A 17,645-nucleotide genomic window follows, 5' to 3' on the forward strand; every position below is an offset into this window, starting at 1 on the left:
AAATTCTTCCACCATGTAACAATATCACACTTTTAGAGGTTCCCTGCCTCTCCTCCTGCTTCCCTCAGTATTTTGCCTAAACCAGACTCAGTGGCCTGGCACCTATCACTCTCTTTTGTTAAATGTCATATAGTTTTTCTCCAGGCAGTGCAATGCTATGGGTAAAGCTTTACAGATCCCCAGCTGTACAGAATGCAGTTTACATCACCAGCGGATGCTCCACACTGGGCTGCCTGACCCGAGAACAGAGCAACAGGTCCTAACAATAACTACGAGTGTTTATTTCACACTCCTGAAGATGCCATTGCTGCTAGGCTGGTGGTGAAGCAGCGCCAGATTGATACAGCAACAACCAGCTGCCCTCAGGAATGCTTTGGGACTCTCTGTTTTCTGGATTTGTAGTTCAAGAACAGTATGGAGAGACGAGTGTCAAGACCTGTGCCACAAAACTCCCCCAGCATCCAGCGACATGGCCAAGGACATCAGACATCCATCTCTGTCAGTGGAGGATCCTGACTGGTATTTCTGTTACCTACATAGGGCTGGTTTTCCCCAGAAGTTAAATCAAGGAAACATTCAAAGCTCCATTTTGTGAATCATCTTTTATTAGGTAGGTTGGACTTTAAAGGTACTCCTGCATTCAGATGGATGAAGGATTATTAACTGCTCTGTGAAAAATGAACACCTCCTGATACTCCAGACTGGCAGAATCCGGTTTTAAATTAACTTCACAGATTAGAAAGCCAGCAAAAAGTGAGACAGTGACAAGACATAATCTGTTCATTGTAGCAGGCTCCAGCATATTTACTTGTTTTCTCTTCATTATGCAATGCCCATAATGTAATTATTCCTATGAGAAGGAATTTCCGCAGAAAGCAAGTACATAGGTCCAGCTGTTCTTGTTTTGCTTGAGGTAGCAACACAGGACTACACCTTTTCAGAACCTTTCGCACTCAGGTCACAGTTTTCATTATGTGGCATCAGCTGAGTAGAAAGGTGTCCTCCCTCTGGGTTGCTTTGTTAGGGTTAGTGGGATAGCATTAGATTTGGAGTCCCCGTGGTGTACAATGGTGTCCCGGTTTCAGCTGGGACAGAGTTAATTTTCTTACTAGTAGCTGCTATAGTGCTGTGATTTGGATTTAGGATGAGAATAATGTTGATAACACACTGGTGTTTTAGCTGTTGCCGAGCAGTCAAGGACTTTTCAGCTTCTCACACTGACCTCCAAGAAGAAGGTGGGAGGTGCCCAAGAAGCTGGGAGGGGACACAGCCAGGCCAGCTGACCCCAGCTGGCCAAAGGGATATTCCATACCATATGATGTCATGCCGTGTACATAACTGGGGGGCTGGCCGGCAGGCAGTGCGGCTCAGGAGCCAGCTGAACATCGTTTCCACGTGGTGAGCAATTGTGCTGTGCATCCCTTGTTTTGTATATTCTTTTAATCATTATTATTATTATTATTATTCTCTTCCTTTTCCATCCTATTCAACTGTCTTTATCTCAATTCGTGAGTTTTACCCTTTTCTTTTCAATTTTCTCCCCCATCCCACTGCACAGGGAGTGACAAACGGCTGTTTGGTTGTTTCAGCTGCCTGACGGGTTAAGCCATGACAAATGCAGAGACGTTTAACGTAACAACCCTCCTATATTCAGCCCAGATGTACCTATCTGACTTTAATGATGGAGAATAGTCCCCCTGACTTCAAGGCCACCTTCCTTAGGTGGGATCAGATCCTTAGACCTCCATAACAAAGATGGCTACATCTGGAGTCCCTGTCTCAGCAACAGGAAGTGTGGCATTGCTAGAGCATGACCCATCTGAGCTACCTAAAGATGGCACAACATAGAGCACTCAAATACAACCTGTTTTCTGTAAATGGACCTCTGGCCTGTCTTGGGAAGACCATTTCCATAACTATTCTTTTCCTTTACATTCTTCACCCTTTTCCCCCACAGGATAGATCTGCTTTTGTACCTTGCCTAAAGCATACCGCTTCCATCAGGAGTTGCAGCTCTGTGAAACGGTCAACTTTTCTTTGGCAAAGCTCTCATGGGCAATGGAAAAGTAAAAACAAATGCAAATACATCCTGAAAAATCTGTACAGCAGTGAAAAGAGCTTCATTTTTTGTCAGTATTAAATTATCCAGGGTTTACAAAGGAAAAGAACGTGCACGAAGACTCACATTTTGTACTGCTGTTTGCTGGCCTTCAGCACTGCTTAGAAGCTTTAATGGTGGCCCATTTCACCACACACTGTACAGGGACAAAACAAAAAGGTTGTGCTAGGGTGTCTCTTTTGTGCAATCCTCCCTAATTTAAGAAAACGAAGGATTTCCAAATATTAACATTCAAAAGTCTGGTCAGTCATTCATTGTCTGCTGCTTGTCACCAGCTTTATCAATATAATAAGGAACAAGATGTCATTAATGTAGGCAGCGTAGGATGAGCTGAAAAGTTTGCTTGATGTGTATGGCAGGGTGAGGAACGTGCTGCCCAGCTGCCGCAGGGCCAGCGAGCGGTCAGGAGGTATGTCTGCTCCAGCACTCCCAATGTCCTTGTTTCAGGGACGCTTGTGTGGGGATTTATGAAGGCCTTTGGCAAAGCAGAAAATAAACCACCAGCATTACCAAGCACATAAGGCCACCATTTTTCAATAGCCGTGAACTGGCAGAAGCCAGTTGAAGTGAGGAACTGCCTCGTCCATGTGGAAATGTCGTGCAGATCCCCAGTGAGTAGCATCTTCCCTAACCTTGGCAGAAACCTAAGCGAGCTTACAGTTCCCTCTGTAGGCAGTGGAGAGGTAGAGACGATTTCAAGGATTGATTTACTCCAGCACCGTTGTTGTCTGTAGTTGGAGAAACAAGCCCTTTTGTAGGGATTTCTCTCTCCTTCCACTGAACACAAATGTGGTAAAAAAACCTGCAGCATCCTATTTCACTCCCTCTGGTGCGGGTGGAGATGAAATGAGTCCATGGGAAAGCAGGAGGTGGGAGCCCCGGGGAAGCTGTGGGGATGAATCCCTGGAGCAGCTGGGACTGGGGCTCCTTCCCCAGATGCCATGCGAGGGAGGGCTAAAGGCTGATGCCTCTGGCCTTTGGCAGCCCTCAGTGGAGGGTGGAAGATCCCTCCAGCTCTTGCCGAAAGGTAAGGGAAAGCATTGCTGGGCTGGATGCAGCCTAGGTCTGGCATATGTCTTATATGGGTGCCCTGTGGAAGGGAAACCTCTTCCCCACCAGCCAGTGCCCCCACCCCTCTGGATCTGTCATCCCTCACACCCCGACTCCACTTCGTTCTCGCCATTAACACCCCATCCCTGCCCAGCCTTTCTTCCAAACCTGGCTCCATCACCACAGGCTGTCCCGCTGACAGTCCTTTCCTACTTACAGGCTACAAGAAAAGTGCCTGGTCCATGCAAAAGCTACATATCTGTGTCCTGCAGTAAGCACTGGGTTAATATTTAGTCCAGAAAGTTTTCATAGTGCCTCATCCATCACAGAAACTTCCCTCTCCTGCCCAGCTGCCCAGAACCGCTGAGAAAACAGTTGGGAAACTTGCCCCTTGCCTCTCCTCCTGCACTAACCTGTCACCCATTAGGCACACGCTGCCTGCAGGAAATTAGACACCTGCTTTGGTCGTCTTCTTGCAGTCATGAAGTGTTGGTATAGTATGTCGGCCAAACCACTTTTAATAAAGCACCTTTTTGTCCATCGCAGAGTTATGCCAAGACAAAATGCCATTCCCCTTCTACCATCCGTCTTCTTTGTGTTTCACAAGTCCTAACAGAGCTTTCTTTTCTGTACCATTTCCTGATCTACTGAGATTTGTGCATTGCTTACAAGAGGAGGAAGAATATAGAAATCGGTGAACTAGTCACATAAGAGTTATGGGAAGCTACTTATTCTCAGCTATACCATTAGGGCCTGACTATCCACAACCTACCTATCCTAGGGGGAAAAGAGAGAGAGAAAGTATATTAACTTTGAGCAAAATGTAAGCTTTATGGCACAGTTTATATTGAAATGTGTTGCTGCAGTAATATTCTGTGGCCATCTCCATGGCCTCCTGCTTTACAAGTCTAACACAGCTGCTGGAGGGGAGCAGAAGGGACAGATGTAAGGAAAAATAAAGCAAACTTCCTTCTTCCATCATTTAAACTCCCTTCGCTTCATGTTACTTTTTACATGGGGGGGGGGGAGTATTATTGTGTTTATAATTTCTTTATTAAATGCATTACCCCTCTCTTATATACAGCACAGCCTCCGTGAATCTCAAAGCATATTACAAAAGATGTTATTAGCATAATCTGCTTTCAACAGCTGGAGCAACTGAGAAAGTTGCAGTGGGTTATTGAACCTCATCCAGCAACACAAGGGAAAATAGCTTTGTCATCCTGCCTCAGGCCAGCGCTGCAGTGATTAGCCCAAGAGCTACAGTTCATTTCTCAATCATAGCTGAAAGTCAAGTCTTACTTGGCTTACATTCAAGTTTTGGCCTCTATTGCACGCACAACATAAAATTTCCAGGGGATAGGATTTATGAGTACCCAAAATTTTTTACCAAAGGCCATGTCTGTATCGCTTTAAATTAGCTCAGTTGCGATGACTGTTGCATTTCCACTGACCTTCCAAAAAATACCAGGCTCGGCCAGTGAATCCAATTTAACTAAGGATATAAAGATGAAGGACATTTAAATACCTATGGGAAATCTCTCCTTCAATTTTAATCTGTTTTGTTTTAAATTAGGCTAATACAAATTAAGGAAACTGTTGTTTTTCAAGAGAGCTTTCATACAAATATTTCTTGCAATTTATTATTTATTAAAGAGTCTATTTCCTAAGTGTCCCTCTGCAGGAAAGCCTCCCTGCAGATATCTTTGACCCAAAAAAACCTCTAAGCAAAAGCTGGCAGACTGGAGGTGCTCAGACATTTGTGATGAAAGGAAATGCCTGAACTCGGAGATGTCTCGGAGATATTTACTGTGATGGAGATCCCACAAAGCCCCAACTAATACCTCTGCCTCATGTTTTTCTGCCTTAAGCATCCAAGAAATAATGAGTCCATGGAATCCTAAAATACTTAGGAAAAGATAGTGCAATCCATCATGATTTCCAGATTTTAAAGGAAAATTAATGATTTTATTAGCAAAGCTATGCAGAACTTCTAATTGCTTATGTAAGTAAAAATTAACCTTGAGGTGCTTGATGATATATTATTTGCTTTTTAAAAGGTCACCTGCATCCTGTAGCAGATTGCTATATGGAAGCTATTAGCATCAAAGCAGTACTACGTGCAGAGGGTGAGCAAAGAGAATTGTGCATTATACTCCAGCATAATGCAGCAAAAATACCCCTGAGATACAAAACATTGATGTAAAAGTATAAATGAAAAGCTTTCATAGTGGTTAGCAGGTACACAAAATATTTGGATGTAAGGCTACATCCAGATTAAGTAAGTGACCTTTTTTTTTTTTTTTTAAAGGACACATCCAATTTAACTGGCCATGCTTCCGCAGGCTGTTAATTATCATATTGCCTCATTTCTAACAAGCAGATAAATACTAGGCATCAGCCATAAATAATGTGTCTGACCACTGGAGGTCACTTTTGGTTTAGAAATTCTTCACTTCGGAGGCCCTTTGGCAGCAATACAACTTCTGTGAAAGCAGAAACTGGAGTTTGCCACTTGTTCATGAAAATTCATTGGAAAATATTTATTTCATTTTAGGATTTTGTAGCCCAGAAGGGCTTCAGGGAAATAGAGCAAATTATCTTCATGAAACAGCTATTCTCACTGAATTTTTTCCCTATTAGAGTTTTGCAATGTGGCTATTTTAACCAAAGAGAAAATAACATTAATAAATCAATGGATTGAAACGACAACTATAGGACTGGGTTAGAGTGAAAAAGAACATATTTTTTTTGTCTTTGTGGCTATGCAGACACATTACTGGCTCTGTATTTAAAAGAAGAAAATGTTAAAACTATTCACCTGATCTATGGATCAGATATTAGCTCAAAGGCTCCAAGTTTCAGGCTTTTGCCACTGAAGTAAAGAAGGAGCAAAGAACAGAGGCGATATTCTGTGTACTGGATTAATTTCAAGATTAATCCCTGCAAAATCTTACTCTTCTGAGGGGCTCATCCTTAGATGATTGATACAATTGACTTCAGAGGCAGAGTGTGTCTGAATAAAAAAGGTGTTTAGACCAGCCTCCGTGTTCAGCCTCTTTCTTTCTGCAGTTTTTCTTGTTTTCTCAGGCTGTCATGAAAGGGGCTGCTTCCTGGCCTCTCTTGTTTGGGAGCAGCCATGCAACCCCTTCGTCCCTTGTACTCCTCATCTCTGTTGGGCAAAGGACACTTAGCTCATCCGTTATAGCAGTGCGTTTCAGCAGCGATGCCACAAAACCAGCATTACTCCAAGATCAGGCTTTTGCAAAATTCGGGAAACAGAAGGGGGAAGAAGAAAGAGAGGGCAAGAAAACATAGAAAATACATAAATCCCTCCATTAAGTATTTTCTTCTTGGCCTTTTAGAAGGAAGTCTGGAGAATTTACTGTGAATGGGCATGTCTCTTGCCTGGTAAGAGTGCCTGAAATATAGTGCCTGCTGTATCCGAGTAAATGATTGCTCTTTCATGCCGTGGTCTGTGGTTTTGATGATGAACTTCCTGGGAGACTGTAAAGATAAAAATCACAGCTTGCCACTTGTTGAAGAATTAAAGAGCTGTAACTTCTAAGCGGCACTACTGAGGGATAAACAGGCTCTTGACTCCTGCCCCTGAGCACCATGGCCATGTGGCAGAATTATCCAAGACATTGAAACCTCATCTTCCCAGGCGCCTTATTAAAAATATATATTTTTAACATTTTTTAATTCATTTTTTATTTCAGTTACTGAAACCTAAGCAAAACTCACACGCATGCACACAAAATTCTTGCCCAGGAGGGGAGTGTCAGGCCCTACAGGACGCCCTGCAAAGAGGCTCTGCAAAGCTGACTGGAGACTGTGCTGTCAGCTTTGCAGGGAAACCACCCCAATACAGCAACGACGGGCAGTGGCGCAGGTGTACAGAGAGCTCTGCGTTGGTGATGAAGGTGCAACAGAAGGTACCAGCTTTAGTTGGAACCATACAGACCATAGGTTAAATAAGAAATGGTTTCAGGAACTTCTTTCTCCTTCTGCACTCATATATATGACATTATACTGGTAATCTCTCAGAAAAAATGGTGGCCAGTTTTCCTGTGAGGCTGGCTGGTGGTACCAAAAGAGAGAAAACTAATTCTAAGCATGGTCTCAGGATCACTTTCCCTCCTCGTTTCATGAACTGCAGTCCCAGGTGGGATGTGTCTCATTTCTGATCCACAGTGCATTTAAACTGGGAGTGTGGGGGCTTGAGCTGTAAGGCAGCGTGTCCTGGCAGGCTGGGCAGACGCAAGGCTTTGCGGTAAAACGTGCCCTTCTCTTCTCGCTGCCTTTTTACCCCACAGGGAAGCACAGCCTTGCATTCTGCTCCCACACTCCCTTCCACGCCCGTCTCTAGCCCTCAACATATGCACCTCCGTTTGCAATTTCTCAATTATTTCTAGCTCTGTAAAAGCAATGAGATCCACAACACCAGTTGCTCCCATCCCCTTAACGCCCCTCTCATATATGTAATTTCGAGCAAAGTAGAAGACAGTTCTGCATTTCCTGAACCATTTTGTCATTAATGTTCTTCTCTGATGAGCTCCCCAGCTCATCCCCATTAAAACCAGAGGACGCACGTTCTGGGGTGCCCACAGGATGGTCCCTTTTCACGCGCACCCTGTTATGGCACCCGCAGCCTTGCGGCTCCCTGGGTGACGGTGGTGGGAAATGCTCAGCTGATGACAGCCCAGCCCTTATCTGCTCGCCGATTTGGAGTAGAAGCTCTTTGGAGCCTGCAGTGTAAGCGCCAGACTTCTGCTGCTTTTCAGGAAGCTTTTTCTTATCTCCCAGAGACAGAGGACTTTAAATGGAAAAAAGTTTAACCTTTGCTGTGACTGGTAAGAGCCTGATAAATTTTTGAATGCAAACATCTGAAAGTGGGTAGCAGGAAACAAGTATGTATCACTGCTTTCAAAAATCTCAGATTTCAAGGCAGCCCTGGTGTTTGTGCTTTCTGCCTGTTTGGGCTGGGTTTTTCTTATGTGCTCCACTTTTAGGATTGTTTTGCACTTGCAGCCCAGATCTCAGTGTAAGTTTTGCTTAGCTACTCGGTCAGGGCTGCTGAAGCTCACCCCTGGGCTGACCAGTCCTTGGGCCGTGGCACAAACTGCTGCTCCAGGTAAGATTCAGCTGTCACAGACCACTACAAGGAGTAGGAGAGTGAGAAACAGAGAGGTTACCACTCCGTTTGCGTTTACGGCACCATAAGATAAATAAGTGTTATTAAAACATTACTCATCCTGCAGAGAAATGTTATCACGCAAAGGCAGGGTAGGCGACAGGAACTGGGGGGGCGAAGCAGCTGACAACCTTGATGCTGTTTGCCCTCACATCTTATTGCCCTCACAGCCTTTGGTCCCCGTGGACCAAGCTGAACTTTCAAATCTATATTAAGACAGGGCAGGCTCTCTGAGACATGATCTCCTAATGCAGAAGGATCGCTGACCTCCAGCAATCTGCTCTAAATAAAATGCAAAAGGACTTGGTCTCCAGAGGTGCTCTGGGCGCTCCGGGGTGAAGCACAGGGAAGAGTCCAGGTTCAATTTACTGCTTGTTTTTCAGTAGGTGGGAAGGCAGCACACGTGCTTGATACTGAAGGAAAGCAGATCTGTGGTGAATACCTTTGAGGCTTATTTACCCTTGCAAAAATACATCCTCCAGTCGCTGAAGTGTCAGCCCTCCAAAATGGGAGCAAGGGGCTGCAACCAGGCACCACCTGCTCCCTGGGCTGCAGCTGCTGACCTGCCGGGCATGGCGGGGCAAGGCCGCTGTGGGGGAAAGAAGGCCCTGCCTCTGAAAGGCCTGAGGTCTGCTCAGCAGATGGCTGCAAAAAGGCTCACCAGAATAAAATGGAACAAGAGCCCAGACCATGGACCCTGTGCATAGGGCAGTAGTTGAATCCTTGTGCCTGAAGTGGTACAGATCAGCCGCAGGTCGGAAAGCCAAGGGGGGAATCAGGCCCTGTGGGAGAGGGAAGGGACCTTCGCTGGGGAAGGTCCACGGGATGGGGCAGTCCCAGAGCCCAGACCGTGCCCATCTGCAGGGACAGCTGGGAGCAGTCCTGCTGTCAGAGCACCTGGGGACATCCTTGCTGTAAGGTGCAGGAGACTCGAGGTGACCGCAGCCATGGGGTAAATGGGCTCTGATCTCCAGCTGGTCTGAGCCGGCACCGCATCGGCAGGGTGGGAGCAGCCCCTGGCCCTCGCCCGCTCCTTCCAACTTACACAAGATGACAGTTTTCTTGCAGTAAGAGTCTCACGGTGAGAGACATGCAGATGTTTTTAGCTTTCCAAAGAAACTGATGCTAATTAAATTGTTACCCCCCGCAATTTGGTAAATCCAGGACTGCCTGCAGCCCTGGAGCAATGACAGTGTTTTATCAGTGATCCAGTGGTTTGGCCTGGGACTGGGCAGGGACTGATGGAAACTTGCCCTCGAGAAGCCAACCAGTCCCTCTCCCGTGGCAGCATCAACTGCAGCTGTAGCACTGGCAGCAGATGGCAACTTAACTGCAGCAAGGCTTTGCATTTCTGGAAGCTTTCCCCCAGAGGATCTCAAAATACAGTAGAAGCTTCAGGTTAAATTAACCTAAAAAAAGTTGCAGTGGAGGAGGGAAATGAAGGTTACAGTTTTCAAGTTTGCCCTTTTACTTTGGGTGCCCAGTACGAGTGGCTCAGGGGGGATTTTCACAGATGCTCAGCCTTCGCAGTTCAGGTGGAATTTGTAGAAATTCCTCTGAACATGAAGGTCTCGAGCTGGGATCTCAGAGCAGAGCTACCTACAATAAGTGGAAACACTGGAAAATAAAGCCTGAGTTTTGCCTAGGGCAGTATGGGAAATTTGTATTTGATTTGGGAATTTGCACAGATCTCCTTGGGTCTGCTGCGCTTTGACAGGCCCAGTCCTGCTCTAAAAATTTGGTGATAATGAGGATGGGTGAGTGCTTTCAACGTCCCCCCTAGATATTTCTGTAATTAAATGTGAACAGCATTGACAGCACCTGTTAGGTATGCTACACAGCCCACAGTATTTTATTAGTTATCAGGTAAAAAAATATCTTTATGGGGTCAAATCGAAAGAAACACCAGCATGTGGAGAGCTTGAAGATGTTTTAATAATATTCTGTTTTCTCCAATGTGGGGGGGGCAGGCTGGTAAATATGTTACTGGTTTTCAGTGCCCACCGCAAAGTGTAACTCAGAACATCCCCCCGTGGCTCAGCCCTCAGGAGGAAGGCAGCAGTGCCCAGGGATGCCGGTGGACCAGTCAGGCCAGGCACCACGTCCCCATCCCAGATAGTCCCATCGCCCTGCTGAATACAATCGCTCTTTGTCCCAGGCTGGAGGAGCAGAAACATCCTCCACACAAGGCCCAGCAGTGGCCATTTTGGGCAGTATTTGGTTGGAAGAGAAGGTCCAGAGCCACCCTGGGACTCCTCCACTGCAGCTGGTGTCTCTCCCTGCAAAGCAGCGGCCATACAGCCTGACGTGTCTCCCCCAGAGCAGCCTCACACCATCCTTCACCGGCAAGACACCCGGAGCACGGGGACTTTTCTTAAAAACGAAATAAATAACCCCCAACTGAACTGGCAAAACAATGAAAAAGCTGGAATCCAAACAAACGAATTGCTACAATAAGGGGCCTTCCTCCATGTCCCCGCCACCAGCCTCATCCCCGCACATCACACTCGCGCCCAGCTGCCAACAGCAGCAGGTGACACCAGCCCGGCTGCCACCGCACGCCCCACGCGTGCCTGTCCCGCTCACAAAACGGGAAATCAGGTTTCTGTGCCCAGCACATGGCCGTCCCGACCACGGCATCCCTTCGCTGCCGTTGGTATGTATGGCCTGGCTTGGCTTTTTGGTGCTGTGCGGGCACACGCCATAGTGGCTTCACCACCGTGCTGGGTTGCCCCAGCAGAGCAGAGCAAACGGGGCAGCACGGGGCCACCCCGCAATGCAGCAGTGTGCCACCACTGGGACCAGGGGTGAGCGTGGCTTCAGGGAGGCACAGGTGAGTGCAGGAATGGTCCCTGCCCTCTCCAGCTCCCCCAGCCCATCTCGTTTGGCGAATATGCTCAAACGTGGTTGCCAGTCCCAGTGCCAGCCCCACGCTAATGGTGAGGTTGGGACAAGTTCCTCACCAGTAACACATGGCCCAGCTTGTCAGACACTTACAGACGCTGTCACTGTCTGCACGTTGGTAGAATCTGTCACCGAGGGTTTGTCACCAGTGGGAAGAGGGGAGTGGGAAAGAGCCAACCTTGCCAAAACACCAGTGGCACAGCACTGTCACATTTGACTGCTCTATTGCAGCCAGACCATTCCCCCGATGTGGACATGCTGTCTTCTACCTCTCCTCCTGTACATCAAGAACTCCTCACCTCCCCAGCCATTGCCTCCTCCCAACTTTGCAGGGTGCGATCTGGGGATATTGCCAGTTCAGGGGGCTGGGACGGAATGGGGAGGCTTTAGTCTGCCTTCCCAAAGCTATCCAGAACTGTGAAATAAACACGAGAGAGCACTGTAGCATATAGCAACCTCTCCCCAATTTAGGTACACAAGAAATTGGTGCAAGAACAGGTTAGAGGTATCCACCTTTGCATTATCTGTACAAAGTTGTGGCAATAACAATTGCAGAGGATTTATAATTACCTTAGTCTCACAGGAGTTGTAGAAAGACAAACACTCAAGGACAGCAAACCTAAATGGTCCAGCAGCAACCTGGGCTTCAGATCATGCTGCTGCGGCAGAGTCCTCCCTTCTGAACATTCCCATTTCCAACAACACAGGTTAGTCACAATTTTCTGTTGAAACTTCACATGCCGTCACATTGCCAAGGACTGGTCAAAAGTGGAAAAGAGGATGGACTGATTATGCAGTTTTTAAGGTAATTCTTTTTTTTCTGCTTAATTTGTGTAGTTACCATCGAGCTGTCTTCCTAAGTATCTTTCTGTTTCAAGTCTAAGGGCACTTGTGTTTAAATTCTGGTACCACCATCCCCGCCATGTTTTATCAGCTTCTCTCAGTGGTGCATAATTTATTTGCTATTTTTTCTGTATTCCTCCTCTGAAAAGGACAGAAGTGTACAATCCCATTCATATCTTTACAGAAAGAAAATGTCTGTATGAAATGATATTTGTGTGCTCCTCTTGCAATGTCATGGTAAATTAGAGGAAGTGTTTTGAGGTCTAGATGCTTACAAAAACAAATTTTTGCTTCTGGAAGCTTATACTTTTTTAATCACATGCTACATTTCAAAGCCTAGGTCTCATATGTTTATCTTTGCATATCTAGGGAATCTTTTTATCAAACAGCTCCCTATTATGAGCTTTTAATATTCTCAAATATATGTATTCTGTCATCCCCTGAAGGACCACAATTTTCTCTGTACTCTGTGATATACAGACATGCAGAAGCACTTCAGTAAATCTCTGGGAGGCAAATGGTCCTTTTCTGAAGTCCTTAGCAGAAGCACAGAGTCAGCAGCTCCTGAAGGCCAATAGCAACAGTTTCAAATGATCTTTAGCACATCTATTTCTATCAGAAATCCAATATGCTGAATAACACTATTTAACTTGTAATGAAACTTACACATTTATTGCAGAACAGATTGTTCCACTGAGCAATGGGATCCATGATTTCCCTTGGCAATTTAATAGATTGCTATGCGAAGGAAATTCCCAGAAGGAAACTTAAGCTAAAGGACACATCATACAAGGGCAATACTCAAAATGTTGTGTAGGACATCTTAATTTTTAATAAAACTGATAGCCAGAAATGCACTGATGTTTGAAGTTAAATAAATAAATAAATAAATAAATCCCTGGTGCCTTTGTTTATATTCAGAGTTTGATTAATATAGAATGTAGTTGAGCTGCTCCTTAGCCCTCCAACCATCTGCTGGCTATTCCATACCTATCTCTCCACACCCAGCCTCCACTCTGCTCAGTCTGTAGGGGATTTTCAGTGGAAATAGAAAGTTTCCACTCAGGTTTTATTAAGAAATCAACATCTATAAAGTGTCTTCCTATCCATCAAAAATAGACATTCACCAACACACAACACTGTTGCTCCCCGGGAAACCTGTGTCCTGACAGTGACAACAACTGGTACTCCTTTTCATCCTCCCTGCATGTTCCTCCCAAGATGAGACTATTTTATATCCACATTCCTATCATCACTTAAACCTATTTATTCTATGTCTTTTACCTTCAAAAAGCAATCGTCCCTGATAACTCCCTAGGTGCCTTCAGGAAATATCAGTTCCATGCTTAGACACACATTTCAAACACTGACATTTCCAGAAAAATCATGGGTTCGTATGTCTATAAAAAGATATGGAAATTTCAGGTTATGAAATGAAACCATAAATACTAATTTCAAGACATGTAATTGTTTTTAAATCACTCTAATGCTTTTTTTTAAAGTAATTGAAAGCCTTGATTGTATCCCGTCTTTTCCTGAAACTTAGACTTCCCAGACTATTCAGTAGAGCTGTTCCTATTTCCATTCAAAGTCCTTTCAGAATGCATCCTCTATCTTTCCATCAGAAAACCGTACTGACCCACATCCTCTTCAGCAGCATTAGGCATCAAGCCCAGATCTTAAAACAGAGGACCATGCAACCACTGTTAGTGGACCATCAGTGCAGATTGTCTTTCATGAAGGCAGCTTCTATCTTACTAAAAAAATTGTGGAAGACATTTCTGTATTTGTAACAGAGGTCTCACTGACTCTTTTCTTAATGCAGCCCTTCAGAGCCAACATTTACATTACTGTTTACATCACTTTCCCTCCATTATACCTAAAAGATATCTTTCAACAGTGCTGCTTTACACAGCCAGTGAGACAGCAAAGCAAACAATACAGAATCAGCCAGGTTTTCTTGTAGGATCTGGCACACACACAACAGAAGCAAAAGAGGGTTTTCCCCATTCATTTTTTTTTTAAATGTCCACAGGTAGAACTAGAACAGACAACGTAACTATTAACGAAACACAAACTTCCACAGCAGAGTAAAAATCTGATGATTCTTAGTTCTACCTAGGTTCAAGCAGCACAGCTAATTACTTTTTTCTAGGGCTTTTGGTGTTATTTACACAAGTTTAGGGCATGAGCTCTTACCCAGGACCAAGGGGAGCCGGTGGGAGTCTCTGGCTGTTCCTCCTCCTCAGACGACATCCTCGGATGATCATTTTCCCCCATTCTTTGCAAACGCTACTAAAACCACTCTTGGTTTCGGCCATATACAAAAATGCTGCCTTCAAGGTTTAGCTGTTGACAACAAAGCTTCAGAGAATATAATTTCCCAGTGAGCATGTTTGCTTGCTAATTTTACCTGCTGAAGTTCTTGGAAGCAGTCAGAGCAAGAAACCTGAGCTCAGTAAACCAGAGCACACTTTCCTTGCAACTGACTCAAGTATCCTAATTAAGTCATAAGGTTCAGTGAAAAATTAGAGCCTGACAAACACAAATTCACTTCCAAACCGTCGGTATCCTTACTTTCATATGAGATTTTATGGTCCGACAGTTCGCTGAGTTATAAATTCTGTGAGCAGAATATAAAGAGTTTTCACTGCCAACGTTTTATTACCATCATTAATCATATTTTGTATGGATTTTAATGGTTTAATTTTGTTTTCAGGACAGGTACTTAATGTCAAAATCTAATTCTGCCTTTCTGCACAGCTGCACAACTCCATAACCATATGCATGTGAAGGCAGCACAGCTCTTCTGTTTCTGTGTGCAATCACGTTTGAAAGAGGGCCATTTTCTTTTCCGTTTGTTCCCTTCTGTCTTCTGCATCTGTTTGGTTTGCTACCAGAGTGTAGAATCCAATTATTATAGATCTCAGGCTATGTAACTTCAGACAAACTTGTCCTGATACCTGTGAGACTTGCGGTTCTGTAAGAGGGGGCTGCCGAGTCCAGCATCTTGAAATCACTTCTGGCAGCTGGGAGGAATGGCAGCTTTGTCACCAAGATCAGGCCTAGGGAAGGCTTTGTGCCTGACCTCACCACTAATTCACAGCTATGATATGCTTTCACATTCACAACCTTTCGCTTGAATTTCATTGTTTATTATTCCTCTGCTTACAAGGCATCTGGCTGCAGTAGCCAGTGAAATAAAATTGCTATCAAAACCCCTGAATCCTTCTGATACATCTCTGACTTTGGGCAAAGGTTTCTAATTCTTTCCACTGAGTTTTGTAACAAAATGGGCTATTTATAGCACACCGCTGCAGGAGAGTCCTAGAGTTAGCTATGCGCTGATAACAGCAATCAAATGAAGAAATATGCCCACCTATATTTGATATTTAACCTTAAACTGTATGCAAATTCGGTGAGTAGGAAAATAATTAAGCAATGGAAAAAGAAAAGTTTGGAAATACAACACTGAATAGAGAAATAGCCTGTCACCAGGTCTCATCACTGCAGTGTCCCTGAGCCGGGCAGCATGTAAAGGCAGAGACGACTGAAAAGCGATAGCCCTCTCTGATAGCTGGCAGCCCACCAGGCATTGTCAGCTTGAGGATCAGGGTATCACGGTCACACGGGCTGTGGTTTGACGGTGTGTTCTTTCCAACAGCAACATCAGCTTCAGCTGTACTTGCCTCCATCATCCACCTTATCCCAAACTATGACATGCAGGGCTTTTTAAAGTCTGAAACGTTTCCTAAAACAATTTATTCTGGGGTCTGAAGAAGAGCTGTGACATCCCAGCTGACAGGGAAACCCACTGCTGCGTGGAGTTGCCTTTAAGCTTTGGGAGTATTGGGAACGAGGTGTTATTCCTGTGCATCAACCAAAACTATGCTGCAAATGACTGAGATGGCAAAGGAAATGTCAGTTTGCATCACGGGACAGGCATCAGGTGCAAGCAACATACTCGGCTCACTCCAGTTACTCCCTGGGCCTACGGGAGTGCACGGGGCTGCCCTCAGCATCCCTCCTGCGCTGGCACGCAGCCTCGGGCTGCCAGCTCCCACCTGCTCCTGCCCCTGAAACTGCCACTCTGACCCACCGGTGCCAGACCCCGATGGACTGCCCACCTGATGGGTGGCTTTGGATCACAGGACATTGACTTGGAAGACATCTGGAAGAGACCTAATAGTCAGAAAAATCGATGCTTACTTAGATTCTTTCACATTTCACATTAGAATCTCAGAGTCTGAGGTGGCCCAGTGGCCAAGTCACTCTCAAGTCGTAGGCTAACACTTCCAAGAGAAAACAGCACAGCGCTTGAGTTACCAAGATGCTCAAGTTACTTGTTTCTGTTATACACCAAATGTTAAGACTGTGAGCACAGAAACCCATTTATTAGCTATCTGACAGATCACATTTTCTTTCTGGAACAATTTCGGGGAAGGAAATTCAATACAATTCTTCTCATTTCAGCTAAACAGGGAAACGCCACACCTAATGAATTTCAATGGCATTCCTGCTTCTGCTGAAAGGTCTATTCACTAAACTTAAAAGATAGGAACCAATGTTTGTTGGAGTAATTTTCCACTGTCCCACCCATTTCTTCTGTTAAATTTGCTTTCCAGCTGTGATGGGTAAGTATAACAATCTATCAGAAATACTGTTGAAATCATTCTAATACACTGTGTGATGTTGATTTATAAAATTCTTCAAGAAGTGGCTGTGCATCTTTCCCAGTACATCGTATTTCTGAAGCCTTTGTCATGTTCTGCATCGTCCAGCTTCAGGACCTTTCTGCTTTCACTAGGAAGCACTAACAAGTATGAACATTTCTACTGTGCAACATATATGAACCCAACAACTGCTGTTCCTAGATCGATGCATCTGATAGCCCGATATCCTATGTCCAAGGGTGACTTCTGATTGAGAAATCCAGAAATGAAATACTAACCAGATGAAAAAAAGAACTTTCTCCATAATTTTCATAAATTAGGACAGTGGTTCGCAGCCTTTTCCCAAGGTTGCCATTCCCACTACCCGCTCCCCTTCCCACCCCCCCGCTGCCGTGCCCCACAGCCAGGTCACTGTCTCTTTCCCTCCTTCCCGGTGCTCCCCCACCGCCCGCACAGCCGCCTTTCCCTCACTCCCTTCCCATTTCCCCACTCTCAGGACTTCATGACTTTGCTGCTACTTCCCCAGATGGTGTTTTCAACCAAAGACACACATGGAACACAGGGACTGACACCAAATTCACAGAAAATATTCTCAGACTCACAGTTCACATAAGCTTCACCATGGTTTTTGGACTCCTGCTCAGCTTGTAGCAATGAGTTTCATTGGATAATTACACAATGTAAACAGAAATCTTGATGTCAGTTTTAAACATTGCTTAATGATTTCACTGCATGATGACACAGGGTAAACAAGAGCCAACTTCTTTTTATAAACAGCGTTTGGAAGTGCTGTGTCACGAGAAGGAAAAAAACTGTTTGCAATCATCCCAGAATATTTAAGTATAATAATATTAACTCA

The 17,645-nt window shown here is 45.0% G+C and overlaps 1 protein-coding gene across 5 annotated transcripts in view; it reads right to left on the reverse strand.

Moving 5' to 3' along the window:
- The window catches only part of LPIN1 (lipin 1), an 86,297-nt gene extending 68,874 nt beyond the window's left edge, over positions 1–17,423 (reverse strand). The window contains exon 1 of one of the 5 annotated variants that reach the window (XR_008576271.1): positions 14,313–14,472. Coding sequence is in view for 2 of the 5 variants with exons in the window: in XM_054819356.1 (XP_054675331.1) it covers positions 14,313–14,393 (81 nt within the window). In the remaining 3 variants the exon portion in view is untranslated. Of the gene's footprint in view, positions 1–14,312; positions 14,551–17,388 lie in introns of those variants that run through there. The other 4 variants (XR_008576270.1, XM_054819357.1, XM_054819356.1 and 1 more) reach the window with 4 other exon arrangements.
- Positions 17,424–17,645: the final 222 nt, after the last annotated feature.

The sequence above is a fragment of the Grus americana genome, chromosome 3 (assembly GCF_028858705.1).
Source record: "Grus americana isolate bGruAme1 chromosome 3, bGruAme1.mat, whole genome shotgun sequence".
Lineage (NCBI taxonomy): Eukaryota > Metazoa > Chordata > Aves > Gruiformes > Gruidae > Grus > Grus americana.